Below are 20,127 nucleotides of genomic sequence, written 5' to 3' on the forward strand. Positions count from 1 at the left end.
CAAGATCTGCCAGGTCTGGGGCAGTATCCCAGGGAAGGCGAGGGTGCGTGGGAGTCTTGGTCCCATTTTCCATAATAAATCCCGGTGGGAACTGAATGTTCCCGGGTTGGAGCCGGAGGCAAACTCAGCGCTGCATTTCTCTGCCGATCTGTCCTTGGGACTTAATCTCAAATCTGTTATCGCCGCCCCCATCAAGCGCTGGGAGGCAGCGATACCGATTACAGCGGTTTTGATATCCCTTCCAGCTATTTTTTTCCCCCTGACCAGCTCAGGGTGGTTCAAGCCAATTCCTTTCCCCCATTAGCAATGGCGGTGGGTGGGTGCCGGTTGCCTCGCTCCGGTTTTGCTGCGTATAAAGCAGGCGAGCCCCTCTCCACCCTGTCCCTCGCCCCGCAGCGACCTGGGCAGAGGCGATGGCTGAGCTGCCCGTCCCGGAGCTGCCCACTGCCCTGGCCCGCTGCAGCGGCCGCTTCACCATCAGCACCCTCCTGGGCATGGAGGAGGGTGGCCGGGGTCCCTACGCGCCCACCGAGGGGACCGGCTGCGACAGCGCCCAGCCCACCCACCTGTCCGGCAGCACCCTCTGCACCAGGACCTTCGGCTACAACACAGTGGACGTGGTGCCCGCCTACGAGCACTATGCCAACAGCAAGGGGGTGGGCGACGCCGGCAAGGGCAGGCCCTCGCTGGCGGACCTGCACTCCATCCTCAAGGTAAGGTGGGGCTCGGCTGTGCCACTGGCGTCTCCAGCATCCCCTGGCCGTGCCACTGGTCCCTGCGATGTGTCTGTGGCGTGGCACTTTGTCTCCTGCTTCTTGGTGCCGTAACTGGTGCCGCGCTGATGTGCGTATCCGCGGGAAGGTCCCAGAAGCCAGAGGGATAACCCAGCTGTTTCCAGCTGTGTGCTCAGCCAGAGCTCTCCCCTTGCCTGCACACACACACACACACACACACCCCCGGGGGTGGCTGGCTGCCTCCAGCCCTGTCTGCCCTCATCTACCTTCCCCTTGTCCCCGCAGCCTGACCCAGGCCGCCTCCATGTGCCGGTGTCCGACCCGCAGCGGAGCAACGGCCTGCCGGAGGCCGGGCCGGAGGAGGCAGCGGGGGAGCCGGGCAGAGCCCCTGTGCCAGAGCCTGTCCGCTTCGGATGGGTGAAGGGCGTGATGGTGAGTGCGACTTGTCCCACGGGGAGCATCCTCCTGCCTTCCCCCCCTGCCCCCGAGCATTTGCCCCTCGTCATTGCATTTTTCCTAATTTTTTTTTTTTTTTTTTGCAAGTGTCTGTGCTCTGAATAATTCCTAGTTCTCCTTGGCGGGTTGGTTTTAGCTCAGAGGGGCAGGAAAGCCGGCGTGCCCCCGGCTGTCCCCAGGTGCCCACACGCTGAGGGCAGGTCCCCCTCTCTGTCCCCCCAGATTCGCTGCATGCTGAACATCTGGGGAGTCATCCTCTACCTGCGCTTGCCCTGGATCACCGCCCAGGCGGGAATTGGTGGGTGCCATGGCACATAGTGGGCAGGCAGGATGGCAACACCAGTGGCCCAAAACACCTGGGGAGGGGGGATGCCGGCAGCATTGAGTGTGGGGTGATGCGGGGGGGTCTATGGGGCTGAGGAGGGATGCAGGAATGAAGCGGTGCCATCTCCCTGCAGCCCTGACGTGGCTCATCATCCTGATGTCCGTGACAGTGACCACCATCACTGGCTTGTCCATCTCCGCCATATCCACCAACGGCAAAGTGAAGTCAGGTAGCACGGCCCCCGGCCACCCCGGGGGGTCTTCACCCCGCGGCTGCCCTGTGGACATGAAGCCCTGGCACGGGCTGTGAGGTGCAGGGGGACCCCTGAAAACTTGTGGGGGAGGCAGTTAACCCCACGGGGTGTTCCCACCCCCTCAGGGGGCACCTACTTCCTCATCTCGCGGAGCCTCGGGCCAGAGCTGGGTGGCTCCATCGGGCTGATCTTCGCCTTCGCGAACGCGGTGGCCGTAGCCATGCACACGGTGGGCTTCGCCGAAACTGTCCGGGACCTGCTGCAGGTAAGAAAGCAGCTCTGTGTCCTCCAGGTCCCGTCCCCTCCATCTCCTCCATTCCCACCTCCTCCCCGCACAAGCTAAGCTGCGTTAATTATCAACATTTGTGTTAATGTCGGGCCACGGATAATCAACCACTAGCTGCTAAAACTCGTGGCAATCCTGGTGGTTTGGTAAGGGAAAGAGTTATTTCTGTGTCGTGGACGGTTCCCCCTCCTCAGGAGCACAACTCCCTCATCGTGGACCCCACCAATGACATCCGCATCATTGGCGTTGTCACCGTGACAGTGCTGCTGGGCATCTCCCTGGCCGGCATGGAGTGGGAGGCCAAGGTAACGCTCACTTCTTCCACTCATCTTATTCCCTCAGGCCGGTAAGAGCCATCCCCGCTGCCCACCAGGCATCTGAGGAGCGGAGGATGCCCGTAGCTCTCTGAAAACAGCCAAGGGTTTCTCCTAATGAGTTTTTCACCTTCTCGGCACCCAAACCCTGATCCCTCAGCTAGTCCTTTCTGGTCTGGCAGGCACAGATACTGTTTTTCCTGGTCATCTTGGTTTCCTTCATAAATTACCTGGTGGGGACTGTAATCCCAGCCACTGCCGAGAAGCAAGCAAAGGGCTTCTTCAGCTACCGAGGTGGGTCCGTGATGGGTTGGCGTTACGCTCAACAGGTCCAAGCACATAGCTGGAGGCCGGCTCTTTGCTGCTGTTGGGGGAGAAGTTTGCTATGGGAAAGTGCTCCTCACTGAGAGATGTCATTAAAAGCATGGTGTCTTCCTCCCATGGGTTACCTACCATCGGTGGTGTGCCTCCATCCAGCACTAAGATGCTTCAGCCAGGAGAAAGGCAGTTGGGAGGCCCCAAATGCTTCTCCTCTGCTTCCTTCCCAGCCGACATCTTTGCCCAGAACTTCGTGCCCAACTGGCGTGGACCCGAGGGCTCATTCTTTGGCTTGTTTTCCATTTTCTTCCCATCTGCAACCGGCATCTTGGCTGGGGCCAACATTTCAGGTGACCTGAAGGTGAGTTTTGACTGTTGCTGACTGAGCTGGTGTTTCTCAGGGCTGAAGCCCCATTTTCCCTGGGGCTTTGGTTTTGAACCAACTTTTAGACACTGTTTTATTTCTTCTGGGAACTTTGGGGAAGGCTCAGCCAGGACATGCTCTGCGGCTTTGTGTTGCAATTAATTAAAATTCCTCTTGTATAGCAGCCACAATTAAAATGCTATTTTAGCGGTGCTGCTGGAAAGCTCTCTTACATCTCTCTGTGACTCCCTCGGGCAGGATCCCGCCGTGGCCATCCCCAAGGGCACCTTGATGGCCATCTTCTGGACCACCGTGTCTTACCTGGTGCTTTCTGCTACAATCGGTAAGCGGCACGTCCTTGGGTGAGCTGGGTAGGACTTCCCTGCCAAAATGGGTGGCCTGGGAGAATGCAGGTGGTGGGAGCCAAGAGCAAGCCGTGGACGCCAGCACTGATACCCCAGGGCGAGTGCCGCAGGTGCCAGACCTCATTCCTGCCCCCACTGGGGGACCAAAGTCCTTCTGGGTGGGCAACGCAGCTCATGGCATTGCTCATAGCCATCGTGCAGTGGGGCAGTCCCACGGCAGGGATTTGGGGGACGTCGCAGACAAAGGGACATGGGGCTGGTTTGCGTGAAACCGCAGAGAGATGCCAGCCCCGCTCCAGCCGTGCCACGGGGCTGTGGGGATGGCATGTGTGCAGAAGGCGAGCAGGCACTGAGTGGGTGCTGCCTGCCCCCCCCCAGGTGCCTGCGTGGTCCGGGATGCCTCGGGCAGCCTGAACGACAGCGTGGCAGTGGGCTCACCGGGCTGCGAGGGACTGGCCTGCAGCTTCGGCTGGAACTTCACCGCCTGCGCCCAGCGGCAGAGCTGCCGATACGGGCTCAGCAACTACTACCAGGTGCTGCTCGGGGCCATTGCCCACCCGGGTCCCTGCTCCTGGCCGGGTTTGTGCTGCAAGGGATGGGTTTCCCGGGGCAGCCCCATGCCCGGCATCCCCCCAGCATCCGGGGAGGCACCCATGCTGTTAAAGCACCCATGTGACGGGGATGCACCAGGAAGCGCTTCTTCCTCGGGCTTTTGGACGTGGCTGAGCTTTGCCGCCTGGATAATGTTGATGGAAAAACACTGAGGGCAGCAGGATGGGGCCCGGGGGCTGGAAATCCCTTAGGGCCAGGGTGGAGGTTGATGCGCTGGGGGTGCCGGGGTTCCTGACCGCCTGGTTTTCGGGCAGAGCATGAGCATGGTGTCTGGATTCGGCCCCCTCATCACGGCCGGGATCTTTGGCGCTACTCTCTCCTCAGCACTGGCCTGCCTCGTCTCAGCGCCCAAAGTCTTCCAGGTGAGAAGGTGGTGCGTCCACGTCCCCCAGCTCCCATCCCTGAGCCCGGCAGTGAGAGCAGGCGATGCTCCTGGGTGTGCACTCAGCACTGCCGGGCTTTGCGGCCATGAGCAGCTCCGGAATGAGGATGCTGCTGCCATCGGTGAAGGCACGAGGCCAGTTCAGCCCTTGCTGTCATGGGTGCAAGAGCCACCACAGCACTGCCATTCCACGTCCCCGGTGAAGCCCACTGTCCCCAACTCGTCTCTCCCCACAGTGTCTCTGCAAGGACCAGCTCTACCCTCTTATAGGCTTCTTCGGGAAGGGCTATGGGAGGAACAGCGAGCCCATCCGCGGCTACATGCTCACCTATATCATCGCCGTCGGCTTCATCCTCATCGGTAGGTGCTTGCCACCCTGGCACCCTCCTAGTGCCTGCCATCAGCCACGTGGCTCGGTCCCCGCTGCCGACAGCTCACTCTCCTCCTCCTCCTCCTCCCCGCAGCTGAGCTCAACGCCATTGCCCCCATCATCTCCAACTTCTTCCTCTGCTCCTACGCCCTCATCAACTTCAGCTGCTTTCACGCCTCCATCACCAACTCTCCAGGTGGGCTGTGCCGCGCTGTGCAGTGCCATGCAGCGGGCGGCTTCCCGTCTGGCTCCCCGTCCCGGCAGCGGCCGCTGTGTGTGTTTTTGTGCAGGCTGGCGACCCTCCTTTCGGTATTACAGCAAGTGGGCTGCGCTCTTTGGAGCCGCTGTCTCAGTGGTGATCATGTTCTTGCTGACATGGTGGGCGGCCCTCATTGCCTTCGGCATTGTCATCTTCCTCCTGGGATACGTCCTCTACAAAAAGCCGGGTGTGTGGCGGTAACCTGGCCCCAGTGATGCCCCAGGAGGTGTCTGGACCTGTTGCTAATCCATCTTCCCCACATAGATGTCAACTGGGGTTCCTCCATGCAAGCCGGCTCATACAACATGGCCCTGAACTACTCGGTGGGGCTGAGCGAAGTGGACGATCACATCAAGAACTACAGGCAAGGGCGGCTCAGCGTGGTGCTGGGCACAGAGGGAGGGGGATGCAGAGCCAGCCGCTGCCGCCAGCAAACTCAGGATGGCTTCATGCCCATGGCCATGTCCTCACCACCAACCTCAGGAACTGGGAGCCCCATCAAAATGTGGCTGTCTCCAAAATCCGACGTCTTTGCTGTGTGGGCAGAGGTGGAAAGCAGAGCAAACCTTGCCTTCCCCATGCCAGGCAGATGCAGATGTGTTGGTCTCATCTGATATAAAAAGATCAAAGAGTGAGGCTGGACGATCAGCCGCATGATTTTGTCTCATCCTAAAGATGGTCCCTATAGTTGCCTCTGGCCAGGCATGGGAGAAGAGACACGTTCCAGAGAGGCTCGGTGCCTCCAAAGTACCAGCCTGTGCCCCCTCTTCTCTCCCTACCTGCAGACCGCAGTGCCTGGTGCTGACTGGCCCTCCAAATTTCCGCCCAGCCCTGGTGGACTTCGTGGGGACCTTCACCAAGAACCTCAGCCTGATGCTCTGTGGCAATGTGCTGATCGTGAGTCACCTACAAAAGCTGGCTGGTTCCTTGTCCTGGGGGCTCCAGCCACCCGTGGGCAGTGGGCTGGGAAATCCAGATGTGTCCTGGTGGGCTCACGGGGTGGGGATTGAAATGTGCCCATTTATGTGCCACCAGATGATGAAATGTTTTGTCTGGAAGGCTCTCCAGCTTGTTAAGCAATATTTATGAAGAACCAGGATGTCCCTGTGGGCTAATAGCTTCCTCTTGCCAATTAATTGCCAAAGCAAAGATGCAGTAGGACGAGGTGGTTGCTCAACCCTGGGTGGTCCTGCAGCCCTGAAGCCTCAAGGGCAACTGGGAACATGCGGTGCAGCAAATGCCAGCTCATCCACAGCCATGGGACTGCTGGCATCGTGTGTGTTGGCTGTTGACTCCCAAAATTCACTGGTTTTCTTGCTGTGATTGCAAACTCCCATGTGTGCAGTGGTTACATCCAGGTCTTGCCAATGATTTGGGAAGAGAGGAGCCGGAGGTCCTCGGTGGCGAGACCACCAGCTGGAAGGGGCTGCCTGTGCCTGAGCCCCTGCCCCTGTCCCCTCAGGGACCGCGGAAGCAGAAGATGCCGGAGTCCCGGCTGACAGCAGATGGCCACACCAAGTGGCTTATGAAGAGGAAGATCAAGGCTTTCTACACGGATGTGGTGGCCGAGGATCTGAGAAGCGGCGTCCAAATGCTCATCCAGGTAGAGCCATCCTTGGCCATTGACCATCAGGATCCCTCCCCTTCCATCATGGCTCAGGAGGCTCTGACCCCCCTCCCTGACCTCCAGGCATCCCCGTTTGCGTCGCTCTCCGGTGGACTGACACCATCTGTGTCTGTCTGTCCCTGCAGAGGGGTCTCATAGGGACATCTATCCGTAGGCTGCCGGCCTCGGGAAGATGAGACCCAACATCCTGGTGCTGGGCTACAAGAGGAACTGGCAGACAGCGTCCCCACAGAGCCTGGAGGACTACGTGGGCATCCTGCAGTACGGCCATGCGGCTCCTCTGCCCCGCGGGGATGCCAGCACCCGGCAGTGGCCCCGCAGTTGGGTGCAGGGACACTGTGGCCACGTGCGCAGGGTCCAGCCGGGCTGGCAGTGCTGCCCAACACGAGCTGGCCACCGTTAACTGCCTTCTCCTCCCTCCTTCCAGCGATGCCTTCGATTTCAAGTATGGCATGTGCTTAATGAGAATGAAGGAAGGGCTGAATGTTTCCCGAGTGATGCAGGCTCACGGTAAGCGGTTTTGGGCAGCTGAAGATGCTCAGAGATGTGCCGGAGCTGTAGGACATGCCAGCTGGCACCGTGTCCCCAGGTGAAGGTCACAGTCCTGGGGGGACATCATTCCTGGGCTGGGACCGAAGGGCATGGGGACAGCAGGGTGCTGCCCAGCTGCCCGTGCTCTTCCCCTCCCTCCCCAGTTAACCCCACATTCGAGGCAGCAGAGCACCCTGAGGAGAATGGCACTGGTGGCAGAGCAGCCCCAGGCACAGGTTGGTCCTGTCTTCGGTCCACCCGGAGCATTCCCAGCTCTGAGGATTATTTTCGGGGAGCCAGGTTTGCAGGCGGGGGTGTGGGTTTCAAGCAGCAACGGGGAGCAGGGCTGCAGGACCAGGAGGAAGTGGTGCCTTTAATCTGTGGCCAGCAGTGCCCCGCATTGACACCAGGACCTTCTTGCCCCGGCAGTGGACCCCACCACCTTGGCCGGCGAGCAGCAGGCAAGCACCATCTTCCAGAGCGAGCAGGGCAAGAAGACCATCGACATTTATTGGCTCTTCGATGATGGAGGTAACCCTCACCTTTGGCTGCAGCTCTTCACCGTCCATCTGTCCAGATAATGTGAACCCAGGACCTCCATCACGGTGCCCAGGAGGGATCAGTCCTTGCCGAATGGTGCCAGGGCATCCCTGGCATCTGGGGTCAAGAAAGCACTGGCGAGCCCATGGGGTTGCCGCCGCCACGTCTCCCATCGGGTGTTTTGGGGACAGGTCTCACGCTGCTCATCCCCTACCTCCTGGGGCGCAAGAAGCGGTGGGGAAAGTGCAAAATCCGGGTGTTTGTCGGCGGGCAGATCAACAGGATGGATGAGGAGAGGAAGGCGTAAGTGCTGGCAGCCACTCACACCCCCGCAGTCCCTCTTAGCCACGTGGCCACCGCTGCTCTCCCCATGGGTGGGTGGCAGGAGCTGCCTCCCCGCCCCAAGCCCCCCAGACTTTGCCATAATGGGATCTGTGGGCTCCGACCTGGCTGCTTTGCCTCACTCCTCCAAAAATCAATGGGATTTTGGAGTGGGAAAAAAACAAGTGCAAACTGAGGATGGTGGCGGGGGTTTCTGCCAGGGCAGCTCCCTGCCAGGGCGGCTGTGCAATTTTTGGAAAAAAATGTGTCAATTTACCTCTGGTAGGATCGTCTCTCTGCTGAGCAAGTTCCGCCTCGGCTTCCACGAGGTCCACATCCTCCCTGACATCAACCAGAAACCCCGGCCAGAGCAGTAACCACCCCCGTCCCCTTCCTCCCCCTCCCCCAGCACCCCCAAACCCACCCAGACCCCCTTCCCCAGCACCATCTGCGTGTCTTGCAGCATCAAGAGGTTCGATGACCTGATCGCTCCCTTCAGACTAAATGACGGCTTCAAAGATGAGGCCACGGTGAACGAGATGAGGCAGGACTGTCCCTGGAAGATTTCTGATGAGGAGGTTGACAAAAACAGAGCCAAGGTACCACCAGTGCCAGGGGGGTCTCCTGCTTTTGAGACAAAATTCAGTCTTTTTGGCAACAATTATTTTGCATTTGTCAACACTCTTTGCTCCACAGACGCTCCGACAAGTGAGGCTGAATGAGATTTTGCTGGATTACTCACGGGACGCGGCGCTCATAGCCATGTAGGTGCCAGCAATGTCCTCACGCCCGTTTCTTGCCCCATGGAAACAGTCCCTCTGAATGTTCACTCCCCCCAGCATGGGGAGATCCTGGGACGGTGCCGCACCGCAGTGAAAAGCCCTCGGAAGGCACCAAGGGGTCCAGTCCAAGTCTTAATGGGGGGGCGGGGGGGGAGGACATGGTGTTGCCCCTTTTTAGGGAAATTACCTCAAAATTAGCACTGGATTGAGAGAAGGGTTAAGGATGGAGCTTGGCTCACCTGGCCCCTTGCTGCCACTGCAGCACACTGCCCATCGGCAGGAAGGGTCGCTGCCCCAGCTCCCTCTACATGGCCTGGCTCGAGACCCTCTCACAGGACCTGAGACCCCCCGTCATCCTCACCCGAGGAAACCAAGAGAACGTGCTGACCTTTTACTGCCAATAAAAGTTCCTGGATCCCTGCTGACTCAGGATGTGAATTTTTCAGGCCAGTTTTGATCTCAGAGCATGCTCGCTTGAGGGCTCTGGGGGAGCAGCGAAGGCAGGTGGTCACTAGCTCTCGGGAAATGTCCACCACACACAGCTGCCACCCTCTTACAAAGACTTGTTTTGCTGATCTTGGTCTTTGTAGGTTGAATATGGATATAAAATAACGCAGGTCCCATAGTGCAGGCATCACTCCGGCCCCGGGCTTAGCCACAGCCATGCAGGTGAGGTGTGGGGCACCATCCTGAGAGCAGCAAGGGGACAGTGGGACCCTCATGCCTGGTCCCCCAGCAGAGCCCAAGCAATGTGCAGGGACTGACCCATGGCCTTGGCAAAGCCACTGTCCCAGGGTGAGAACTGCCCCAGGGGGACAGGAGCGGGTCAGCATCAAGCCCAGGGGCTGTGGGGACCCTGTATGGCTGCTCAGGGACGGGGACTCCCAGCCGCGAAATAGGCTGAGTCCGTCCCCAGTAGCCAAGCAGCAGCGAGATGTCATCTTGGGCTGCGGTGCCTGGCTGCAGGCATGGGTCCAGCTCCAAACGGAGACAAAATTAACCACCAGAACCAGGACATTTCCTGGTCCAGGTGGCCCTGGGCAAGAGAAACCTGACCTGTAAGAGGCAGGAGCAAGGCTCATTTCTAAAAGCAGAACCCAGGCCCTCTTGTCGTGCTGCAGGAGGAACACACAACTTCGTTCATCTTGATCGTTACAGAATTTACTGATAATCACCACCAGGATTAGAAGTGTCAGTAGAAAAATAAAATTTACAGAGTTTTCTATCATACAAAGATTTGTTCACGACAGCCGTGGTCGCTAGCTAGATAGATAGGATGTTGGGCGGTATCTAAATCAGCCCAGCACAGAGGAAGTTCGCACACAGAAAGCAGTGCCACGAGTCTCAGCTCAAGCAAGGACATTTCTCCAGGGCAGGCGGCTTCTCTGCAAGGTGTTTCCTTGACTGACACTCCTGGCTGGCCTCCCCAGCCAGGGGTTCACAGCACTGCCCAGCCTGGGACACCTCAGCATTTACATTTTTGCAAGCTCTTTGCAGCTTTTGGCAAGTTTGGCTGAGCAAAGTCTACCGACGCTCACTGAAATCTGAAAGGATTCCTCTGCTCGCCTCACTCAGGATAAGAAACACAAAGGGAAGACCAAACCGATGCAGTGAGAGGGGAGGAAACTTCTGGCAGTGACCGATCTGGTGCATCAACTCAAGACTACTCCTCCTTCCCATTTGGATCCGGTTTTACTGGAGAGGGAGGTCAGGAAGGCAGCCAGGGGAGCGGAGGATGCTCTGCGAGTACCAAGGTGACACAAATAACTTGTCCCCAGCACTAATACCTGTCAAGACAAGTCAGCAGCTGATTGTTCACCTTTTATGCAAGAACTCCCTGAAAATTTTACAGCACCTGGGCACAGAAGCACCACCGGCTTCAACGACTTGACTTCCAAACAGTGGCCAAGCTGCCAACTCTTCAAGTGAAGCAGACCGCCGCCTCAAAACAGACTTTGGGAGATCACAATGGGTAGAAAACAGGATGTTTTCAGTTCGTCCAGCACCAAGTGATTTTATTGAGCAATGTTTTTTCATTTGTTCTGAGCTCTTAACAGCCCGGATTTGTGTCCTGCATGCCCCAGCCCCATTACTGCAGAGGAATCATCCTCGTGCCATAGCACGTGGCACACTGATAAAGTGCTTTCCCAGTTGCAATCAGCTTAGTCCTTGCTACTGAGGGGTGACTGGGGCAGGGGGAAAGGGGAGCACAGCAGGGCCCAGGACACTGGTTTCTAGCGTCACCTGAAAGGTAAGGCCAGACCTTCCCAGTCTAAAAGTCCCATGAGAGACTTTTAATCCATCCAGGAAAATGCAGAATAATTCACATGAATTAAACCAGGCACTCCTGACACGCGCTGTGTATGCAGCCATTTGAAATAAGAAGTGGGAAGCGGGAAAGACATCTAGAGAGATCATTATTCCTGCTTTTTCACTGGGGGCAGAAGCAAAGAGGGAAGGAGCAGCCCAACCTTCCCCCGGGGAATGCCGCGGTAGAACACTGGCTCTCTATAAGCAGCACAGCACACAGGGCACTCCGAAGATCCAGGGTTTAGTACATGTTACACCGCTTGGACCTCACCCACCTAAGGAGAAGGATTCACATTAAAGTCCTTCCTAAAATGCACAGCTTTATTCCCCAAATTAACATGGGCTAAAATTTAGAGTAATCTCTGTAAGTAGCTCCTGTAAAACACCTCTCGCCATCAGCTGTCAACAGACCACTCTGGAGTAGTTAGTACATAGAGAGAAATTCACTTTCATGATCAACTCAGTGCCCTGTTGAGGGTTGTTTCAGCACAGAGGACACGGGGTTCATGGCGGCTAACTGGCCTTACAAAATATTGCAGATACAAAAGGCGAGCTGGTTTGGAAACCGAACGAGTTCAGCAAAAACACAGATGGGATGTGTGTCCTGGGAGGCTGGACATAGGCAGTGCCTTCCCTTGGCATGTCAGCTGGTAATAAACAAACAAGGACCTCAGCAAAGCCACAGGGCTGGCTACACTGCCCAGCCACATCCTTGGGATTCAACCTCAGCTTCCCCAAGAGCCCCAAAAGACCAAGCCCCCAGAAAGCGCCCAGCTAACTACCCGAGAGCACCGGCCGTGTGGCATGCCTCCAGGCAAAAGGGCAGGTATGAGTTAGTTAAAAGTCACTTAAAACAAAACAAACTAAAACAATTCATTAGGAAAGACCATACTGCCTGCTGGTAGGGGTTGGTTCGGGGTTGTGTTCACACGGCTTGTCCCTGATGGAGATGGGCATCACCCAGGCCTCCTCCCGGGACCTCACAGGCATCCCACCCACTGGCACACTGTGGGCTGGATGCCGAAAACACGGCGCGCTCCCCACCTCTGCACCCAGCAAGCCCCAAGTCACAACAACCCAGTGCCAGCTGCGCGGTTCTCACCAGCGCAGTCACCGAAGCAGCAGCATGCTGAATTTTATATAAGCTGGCCAGCGATGTTTACATATCAGTGAAAAAAACCAATTTCGCCATGCCAATGTAAACATGATCAGCAAGTAAAAGGAGAAGTTTAAAAATACGAGTCTCCTTCAGAGCCTGAGAAGCAACAGCACACGCTCACACATGTGCCCTGGGATTTCTAGCATGGGCAGCAGGACGTAGCGCCCGTTCAGCTGTGCTTTGCCTCTCAGGCAGAAGGTACACAGTGCCAGAAGAGCTTTACCATAATAAAATTCACAAAAATAGCGATCCTTTTTATGCCGGTTATTTCCCCTGCTGCAGCATTCATAGTCACAGCTCTTGGTCGCAAATTTTCACTGTCATCTGTCTAAAATGATTTTTCCTTTTGCTGCTCCCAAATTCACTGTGACCAAGACATGGTACTAGGAAGTTGGGACTAGGAAGAAAACAAATTAAATTTCTCATTTAAAAAAATCACATTAAAAGAGCTTCAGGTTCCCTGCAAACAAAGCAGCAAGAGGTCAAAGCATTAAGTGAGCTCCGAAGACATCACATCACTCTATAGTACTGCTTCTACCCCAGAACAGCCAGTGTCACATCTTAGTTACGTCCTGTTGCAAGAATTCATCACTGGTAAAAGGTATGTGGGCCTCCTCCTCTGGAAGCCCTTTTCCTATCCTCCAGAGAACTAAAGTTTCACTTGGCACTTAATGTTACCAAAAAGTAACAAAATTCACAATTTTTAGCTTAATTTCCTGCCATGCTGGAGGCAGGAGCAGGCCCTCACGTATCCTTTAACCAGTGGAGAAAGCACACACCGAGGCACGCCTCGAGTTGTGCTCCTTCGTGGTTTGTTTCAGAGACGGCGCAGGGGGCAGCTCCTTTGCTCTTCCTTCGATTTGTGATCTCTAGCATCTGAAGAAGAGCTAGAGAGTGGCTAAAATCCGTAGAAACGAAACCACCACCACGCAGAATGTCTGGCCCACTCCAAAAATGAGGGCTTCAAAGGGAATCATTTTTTTCCCCGCAGCTCTGTAAACTCCAGCAATGGCAGCACCTGTGGAGAAGGGAAAAAGCCAAAACATGAATGCGTGACAGCGCACGTGAGACACATGCTGTTGTACCACAGGGATGAAGGGGAAAGTCTCAGAGGATGTGAGACTGGGGCAGAGAACACGGGGGTCTGTGAGAGAGGGCCCTGAACCCCTGTGCACCAGATGGCAGAAATGATTTATCGTGGCAAACCTCAGCCACTAACCAAGGCGTGCTGGTGGCAGTGTGTAAATTGGTGGTGAAACTCTGCTGAGGCCTCTAGAAGGTGTGGAGGTTGGGGCGGCTTTGGACATTCTCTCGTCACATGATCCTCTGCACCACAGCCCACAAGCCACAAATATTACCCAGTTCTGGGCACAGACACCAAACCCGTAAGTATTTTTTCTCCGAGTGCTCAGAAACCTGAAAGCCCACCTGGCTCTGCACCTGATGGGCACGTTTGGTACCCCTTACAAAGGGTTCGATAGGTGGGATAGTCCAACTCTTTCAAACGTGGGGCAAGGGGGGAAACATAGCCAAAACATTCATCTCCTCTCTACTCTGAGGAATGCCGCGGTTTGATGCGCTCCTGAAGGCAACCTCTGATCACTATGGAGCCACCCGCTCGGTATTTTCGAGCCTCTACCGTACTTGTTAGGATGCCGGCGGTAATGGGTCCCACGATGCCCATCAGCAGGAGGCTCACGGACATGAACCTGCCGTACTTGTGATGCCTGAGCGTGAAGAGCGCTAGCAAAGCTGCCGGGACGTGGAAGGAGAGGGAGGATACGAGGGCCCACAGGAAGACGCCGTACCACATCTCTGTGGAGAGAACGGCCGTCAGGCAGGCTCGGGGCCCGCAGGCCCCCAGCGAGGCCGGCGGAGGCGGTGGGACGGCCCCGCTCGGAGCAGGCCCCGCAGCGGGGGGGGGGTACCTGGGAAGGTGGAGAGCGGGCTGGAGTAGGTGGTGGTGCCGTTTCCCACGCGAGGCACCAGGCGGAGGCTGAGGATCTGCTGCAGGAGCCCCCCGCCGCCGCCGCCGCCCGGCTCACCGCTCTCCATCCCCTCACCGGCCCCGCCGCCGCCGCCGCCATCGGCCGGCTCCTCTTCCGCCCGCCCCCTTCCGCCCGTCTCAGCCAATGGAAGGTGTCGCGCGGTGACAGGCAGGCCTTCCCGCCTACCGCCAACCGCCGCCCGCCAGGGAGCGTCGGGGCAGCCGGGCTCCGTCCCCACCCCCGCGCTGCCATGGGAACGGCTGTCGGCCGCAAAGAACGCCGGGAGCACCCTAGCAACGGAAGCCACCTTCCCTCGGCGCGCCATTGGCCGGGGTTGGAAGGGCGCTCTAGCCCGCTGGCTGTTCTCTCGTCGCTGCTCCCCGTGCTCGGCGCCGCCGGCTTAGAGGCGCAGCCGCTTCCCACCCCGCCAGGGGGCGCTCGGGGCCGGCGGCGACGCTCTGGGCGGCGGCGGCGGGCGCGCGTGAGGAGGAGGAGGCGGCCGCGGCGGCGGCGGCGCCGGGCGTGAGGCGGCAGCGGCAGGGCCGGCACCATGTCGGGGTCGGAGGAGTACTCCTCGGCCGAGGACGAGGACTACGTGCCCTCAGGTGAGTGGCGGCGGGCTGGGGAGGAGGGGGGAGCGGTGGTGGTAGTGGCGGCGAAGGTCCTGGTCCCGGTCCTCACCGGCTGTGCTTGCAGGTGCGGAGTACAGCGAGGACGACGTGAGCGAGCTGGTGCGGGAGGAGGCGGCGGACAGCCCGCGGCCGCCCCGCGGTAGGAGGAGCCCCCGCCGCCCCGCCAGCAGGTACGGCCGCGGGCGGAGCCGCCCCCGGTTCCGCACAGACGCGGTATCCCCTCTCTCGGGTGGGAGAATCCGCGTTAGCTCAGCCCGGCCCGGCTGGGAGCCGCCTCCGCCGTGCGCGTTCCGCCTGGGGCAGCCCTGAGGGCTTGAGAAACGAGAAACGCTGTTCTTCGTTCTGGTTTAGCGTCAGAGGCAGAGATCCTCAGGCTTACAAGACCCTCCCCAGGAGCTAGTTATTTTCCTTTTAGTAAGCCTTTTTAAGAGCAATGCACTTCTCGGTGGGAGAAAAAACCCATACATGTTCAGTTTATTTAAGGTTGTTTCCTCTCCAGGCGAAGTTCTCCTCCCCTCGTGGTTCCTGCAGTACCCCAGAGTCCGTTATATACTTACAGATACACGCACGCACGTGCCAGTCCACTTCATGGGGACTGCCTGCTTCAGTCTCGCTGTGTTTTCTGAACAGCGTCATCTTTTAATTAAGTAGCTTCACCCCTAAGATTAAGGGGAACCTTTCAGGTAGAATGTCTTGGCGAGAATACAAAATACCATGTTGTTTCACCGATGCTTACCGTTCAGCTCTGGAATAGTGTTGCAGCACCTCAGTATTTCTTTTTTTGTTTTGTTTGGCATCTGCTTCCAGGAAGAGGAAGAAAGGAGGTCTCTTGCTAGAGCCAGATGACAAAGAGGAAGAAAAGGCTCAGCAGAATGAAGAGGAGGAAGAGGAGGAAGTAGATAATGTAGAGCAGGTGGAAAGAAACAGAGAAGAAGAAGAAAAAAAGAAAGAGGATGCTCTTTGGGCCAGTTTCCTTAGTGATGTGGGACGGAAACCCAAAGCGGTGGCTGCCACACAAGTGATGCAAACTAAAAAGGTAACAGGGGCCTGGGCCTTCACCTGGGGAGTATGGGAAGGGCCTTAAGCTTTAGAGCACACAGCGCTGGTTCTAGCCGGTACCAGGTATCAGTCAGAGCTGGGAAGAGGCTTGGTTTACTCCTGCCCCATCTGTTTTGTAAGCCTGGAGCCCCACTGTGGAGCAAACTATAGGCTGCTGGTTTCCTTCCAGCTGCGGAGGTCTGTGATCTGGCAGTGTTGTTTTTGGAGCTGATTGTCAGCATCTCACAGTGTCCCACAGAGCCCTGTTGGCTTCTCTTTCTGGTCCTGGATTCTCCTTGTGATGTAGGAGCAGCACAATGAGCTTTGGTCTGAGTTGTAGTTGTGGGCACAGCTCTCCCCTGAGGCTTGTGCCTCCCCTAGGGCTTTTGCCTTCCCTGATGCTCAAAAAAAAAAAAAAAGGGGAGACTCTGTGTGTGCGAGTAGGGAAACAGAAGAGACCTGTGCTGTGCTGACATCTCTGTGCCTTGCCTTTTATCCTTGTACAGTGAGGGGGGTCTGGAAGAGGCTGCATGTTGGGATGGAGATTGTAAGAAGAATGAATCTAGCTTTCTCTAGTTTCCTTTATAAGCCCCATTAACATGCTCTTGCTCTCTGTCTGCAGAGGTTTTCTGTAGAGAGAATTCTGTGCATAATCCCCTATTTAAAAAGATTTGGTTCTTAATAAAACCAAATGCATGTATTTGCTTTGCCAAAGCCTTTCATGCTGAAGGTGGTAAAAGGGAAGAAGGTACCAAAACTGACCCTCTCTTGCTAGAATTGGGTTTTGTTTTGTTTGGGTTTTGGGGGTTTTTTTTGTTTGTTTTTGTTTTTTTTTTTAGCGGTCAGCCAAAAAAGTATTTTGTGTCAAAAGTCTGGATGCTTGACTCAGTGCTGCCTGGCAAGTTCTTCTCGCTGTGTGAAGCTTCCTTCTACAACTGTTGGAAGGTTGCAGAACAAGTGTAGTTGTGTAATCTTTGCTTGCAACTTTTTGAAGAAGAGTCCTTTCATCTGAACTTTCCTGCTTCTCTCCACCTCGGTAGTTACTGGCCAAACAGCTGAGATGGTTGCAGGTAGAATTAGAGAGAAGGAGAGAGGAAAAGTTCTCTTCTGAGCAATTGTACTTTTATGAGTGGATTGCTAAAACATGAATGGTGTCTGAAAGTTCTTCCATAGCCTAGAATAATTTATGGAGAGATGCAGTTCTCTTTGTGGACTTCTTAATTTGGACTGAAGTTGTCTGCTTGAAGATCTCTCTGGTGTGTGGTTGATGTAGAGCCAGAATTTTGGGTTTTGTTTTGATTATTTATAGGGTCTGAGTTTTTTTATGTATGCTGTTAAAAGCTGTAGTTGTCACTGGGTAAATTAACAGGCATTGTTGACAAATTGCTTAATAAAGATATTCCCCTCTCAAAATAGAGAGATGTTATTGACAAGTAACTTAATATTGTCAGGGTTCTCTGTGAACGTCGGCCTTGCTTCTCCTGCTGATGGGTTGTGTTCTTCTATATTCTTGACTAAAAATAAACCTATTTCTGTGTAATCTACTCTGGTAGCTTTATCACCTGGCAGTGTGTAGTTTGGGAGAACTGAGTCTTCAGGCTTTTGCTTACTTTCTGAACCACAGCAGTGTATGCTTGCTCATTCCTACACTTAATTACAATTTCATTTCTTGGTTTGGGTCTGTTTTGATCCTTGAGCTCCAATGAGAGCCTGAAACCAAAGTGGGGAATTTCCTTCTGGTGGCAGGGGCGTTTGTTTCTTTTTTCTTGTCTGTGGGTGACTTGCTTTGACCAGCCAACCTAAATTGCAGTCCTACCTGAGGTCTGTGTTGGGTCTTTGGCCCCTTGGAGTGATAATTTGGCTTGGCTCCACAAATGCATTGTTTTGCTTTCTCCTTCGTGTATTTTGTAGGGTGAAGAAGAGAAGAGTGGGAACAAGCTTCAGGAGAAACCAAAAGAGTCTGAGAAGCCAAAAGATTCAGGAAAAGTGACAATCACCAAAGTGTTCGATTTCGCTGGTGAGGAAGTCAGGTAAGCTGGCAGATGTAATGTGTCTACTGCGGGCTGACAGCAAGCTGGGTGCTGCTCTTCTGCAGGCAGGCTGGAGATCTGCTGTGAAGCATGGTGTATCTTCTCCTTTTTCCTTTACACTTTTTTTTTATCATGAGCACATAGAGACCTCAAGGAAAATGAGGCCAAGATTTTTCTGCCTGAGGGCTGCAGAGTATCCTTATATGCAGACCTCAGTCTTTACTCAACTTCAAAATATGCCTGTAAATTCACTTAGGCTTCCCTGTCTGGACAGTGTTTAAAATGGTTGGCAAAGCTTCCCGGTGGCACTGCCTCTGTGAATGTTGAGACAAGGAGAGAACCGCCTATGGCCCCACAGGGATGATGGTAATGTATTTTATTCCTTCAGTCTAGTCCAAGCCCTGTGCTGGGGGCAGGATATTTGCTGGCACTTTCCCTGGTGATGTTCACAATCTACTACAAAGATCTGCAGACAGTAAGAGGTGTTTTGCTGAATGGATTAATAGCTGAGTGCTTTTATCTCTGAAACAGCTGCCGCAAAGGTGATGGGCTAGGTAAAATCATCCTTTAGGCTGAATTTGGCTTCCAAGATGCCTCTCAGGGTGGGCTGCAAAAAGGGGCAGGCATTTTATAAATGTGTAAGACCAGAACTGAGGGGCCTGGGTGAACCCACTTGAAATCTGAATGCACTGTGACCTTATGTTTATTACCATGGTGTATTTTTTTTTTATATGTAGCTGTAAACCTTGTTTTGTCAGATGAGAATTTCGCCTCTATTTTGTGTGACAGCAGAGGGCAGCAGTTCCCAGCAATAACACCCACGCTGCCTCAATCTGGAGGAGGAAGCGGAGAGCAGGGGCTTCCGCTGCCCTTGCTTTTCATGTCAGCACTGCTGCCTGAGCTGTTTGAAAAATCTGAGGAGAGCCATGAGTCATAGTAGCGACTTCCCTATTTCCCTGCACAATCCAGGCTGTAGGAATACCCTTCATTCACTGGAGAAATGGCAAAGAACTGTACAACTGCAGCTGTTCTGAGAGAGAGTATGTGTCATACCCTTTCTACAAAGGAGAGGCTAAGTCTTTCCTGTGGACAGGTAAAAATCTGTAGCAGAATTACAGACAGAAATTTTGTCTTCTGATGCACACTCTCCTTCTCAGCAGCCAGCTTGTTTGTCCCCAGTTTTCCCGTACTTTTTCTGGTTCAAACGTGATGTCCTTCCTGCCAGGTGAGAATAGCTGAAGCTATAGGATTGCAGGGCTGTTGTACAAAAGCCTTCTTGGGTTCTGACATATCATCAGATGGCATATGGCAGAACTGCATTCGTGGTGCTTTGGGATTCAATGAAATCAGCATGCAATCTTATTTGGAGTCTGGACATGTCCATCTGTGTGTTGTAGGTGAGTGTCATGTCCTAACATGAGCATAGAAGTGTATCACTTAAAGGAGGGGGTTGATTTACAGGGAAAATTGCCTTGTAGGCTTACTTCAGACCATGAGTCTTCCACTTGTGGAAAGGAAGTTTTTTGTGCAATTTTTTGTGAATTATAGGACCCTTTAAAGTAGGAAGCCAATAAAAACATCTGCTTTGAAGCTTCTTGTTTACCTATGAAAAGAAGCCCCAGATAATTATGATTTAAGCATAGAATTACCCAGGTGTTGTTCTGATTCTGGCATTCTAGATTTTCTGTGGTGATTACAGATTAGCTTTAGCAGTGCTGCTCTTGCTTTTATTGGTAATATTAGTCGGAGGGGTCAGGGAAACTTTCACTGTCCTTCAAAAAGTGGCTTGCCTTATGTGAACAGAACTTGTCCAGGGCTCCTAAGATGCCAAGTTTGTGCTTTTGGCATCAGTATCTTATCTGTATTTTTTTAATAGCTATAGCTAAGTTAGAGAAAGGCTTATTTTTTGCACCAGTTGTTTTTCTAGTGTCCTTTGTACTGCTCAGTACTGAAGTTTCCTTTGGGGAACTGCAAAGGAATCAGTACAAGTTTCTACTAATTTTTGATCAAATAGGCAAAAGCTGGAGCCTGGGTAACAGTGAGACTGTAATCCTGCAAACCACCAAGGCTAACGTATTTTTTGTTTACAGCAGCCATTGTATCAACAGATTGCAGAGCCAGCAATGGAAAG

General features: G+C 54.6%; 3 protein-coding genes across 4 annotated transcripts in view; 2 read left to right on the forward strand and 1 right to left on the reverse strand.

Moving 5' to 3' along the window:
* The first annotated feature begins 413 nt into the window (after positions 1-413).
* On the forward strand, positions 414-9,402 carry SLC12A3 (solute carrier family 12 member 3). Of its 2 annotated transcripts, XM_075039389.1 has the most exons (27): positions 414-713; positions 1,020-1,166; positions 1,413-1,488; positions 1,649-1,744; positions 1,894-2,033; positions 2,249-2,359; positions 2,551-2,662; positions 2,917-3,047; positions 3,309-3,393; positions 3,794-3,948; positions 4,282-4,389; positions 4,646-4,769; positions 4,874-4,975; positions 5,070-5,225; positions 5,303-5,402; positions 5,824-5,935; positions 6,501-6,641; positions 6,820-6,926; positions 7,093-7,175; positions 7,361-7,432; positions 7,541-7,560; positions 7,655-7,727; positions 7,928-8,039; positions 8,344-8,430; positions 8,521-8,656; positions 8,754-8,821; positions 9,102-9,402. In XM_075039389.1, exons 1-27 carry the CDS (start codon positions 414-416, stop codon positions 9,241-9,243), a joined length of 3,096 nt encoding a protein of 1,031 aa, XP_074895490.1. In that variant the 3' UTR covers positions 9,244-9,402. The 2 variants fall into 2 exon arrangements, with proteins under 2 accessions (XP_074895490.1, XP_074895489.1); XM_075039388.1 differs by lacking the exon at positions 7,541-7,560 and having other exon boundaries at positions 7,626-7,727.
* A 587-nt stretch (positions 9,403-9,989) lies between these two features.
* On the reverse strand, positions 9,990-14,406 carry TMEM170A (transmembrane protein 170A). Its single transcript, XM_075040370.1, has 3 exons — positions 14,237-14,406; positions 13,953-14,123; positions 9,990-13,326 (listed from the first exon to the last, which is right to left on the reverse strand). The coding sequence occupies exons 1-3, from the start codon at positions 14,361-14,363 to the stop codon at positions 13,196-13,198; spliced, it is 429 nt and encodes a 142-aa protein (XP_074896471.1). The 5' UTR covers positions 14,364-14,406; the 3' UTR covers positions 9,990-13,195.
* A 346-nt stretch (positions 14,407-14,752) lies between these two features.
* Positions 14,753-20,127, forward strand: part of CFDP1 (craniofacial development protein 1) — a 67,079-nt gene continuing 61,704 nt past the window's right edge. Inside the window, exons 1-4 of the mRNA XM_075040371.1 lie at positions 14,753-14,901; positions 14,993-15,098; positions 15,736-15,964; positions 17,878-17,996. Of these exons, the coding sequence (XP_074896472.1) occupies positions 14,847-14,901; positions 14,993-15,098; positions 15,736-15,964; positions 17,878-17,996 (509 nt within the window). The 5' untranslated portion in view covers positions 14,753-14,846. The remainder of the gene's footprint in view (positions 14,902-14,992; positions 15,099-15,735; positions 15,965-17,877; positions 17,997-20,127) is intronic.

Source organism: Buteo buteo, chromosome 11 (assembly GCF_964188355.1).
Source record: "Buteo buteo chromosome 11, bButBut1.hap1.1, whole genome shotgun sequence".
In the NCBI taxonomy this organism is placed as follows: Eukaryota; Metazoa; Chordata; class Aves; order Accipitriformes; family Accipitridae; genus Buteo; species Buteo buteo.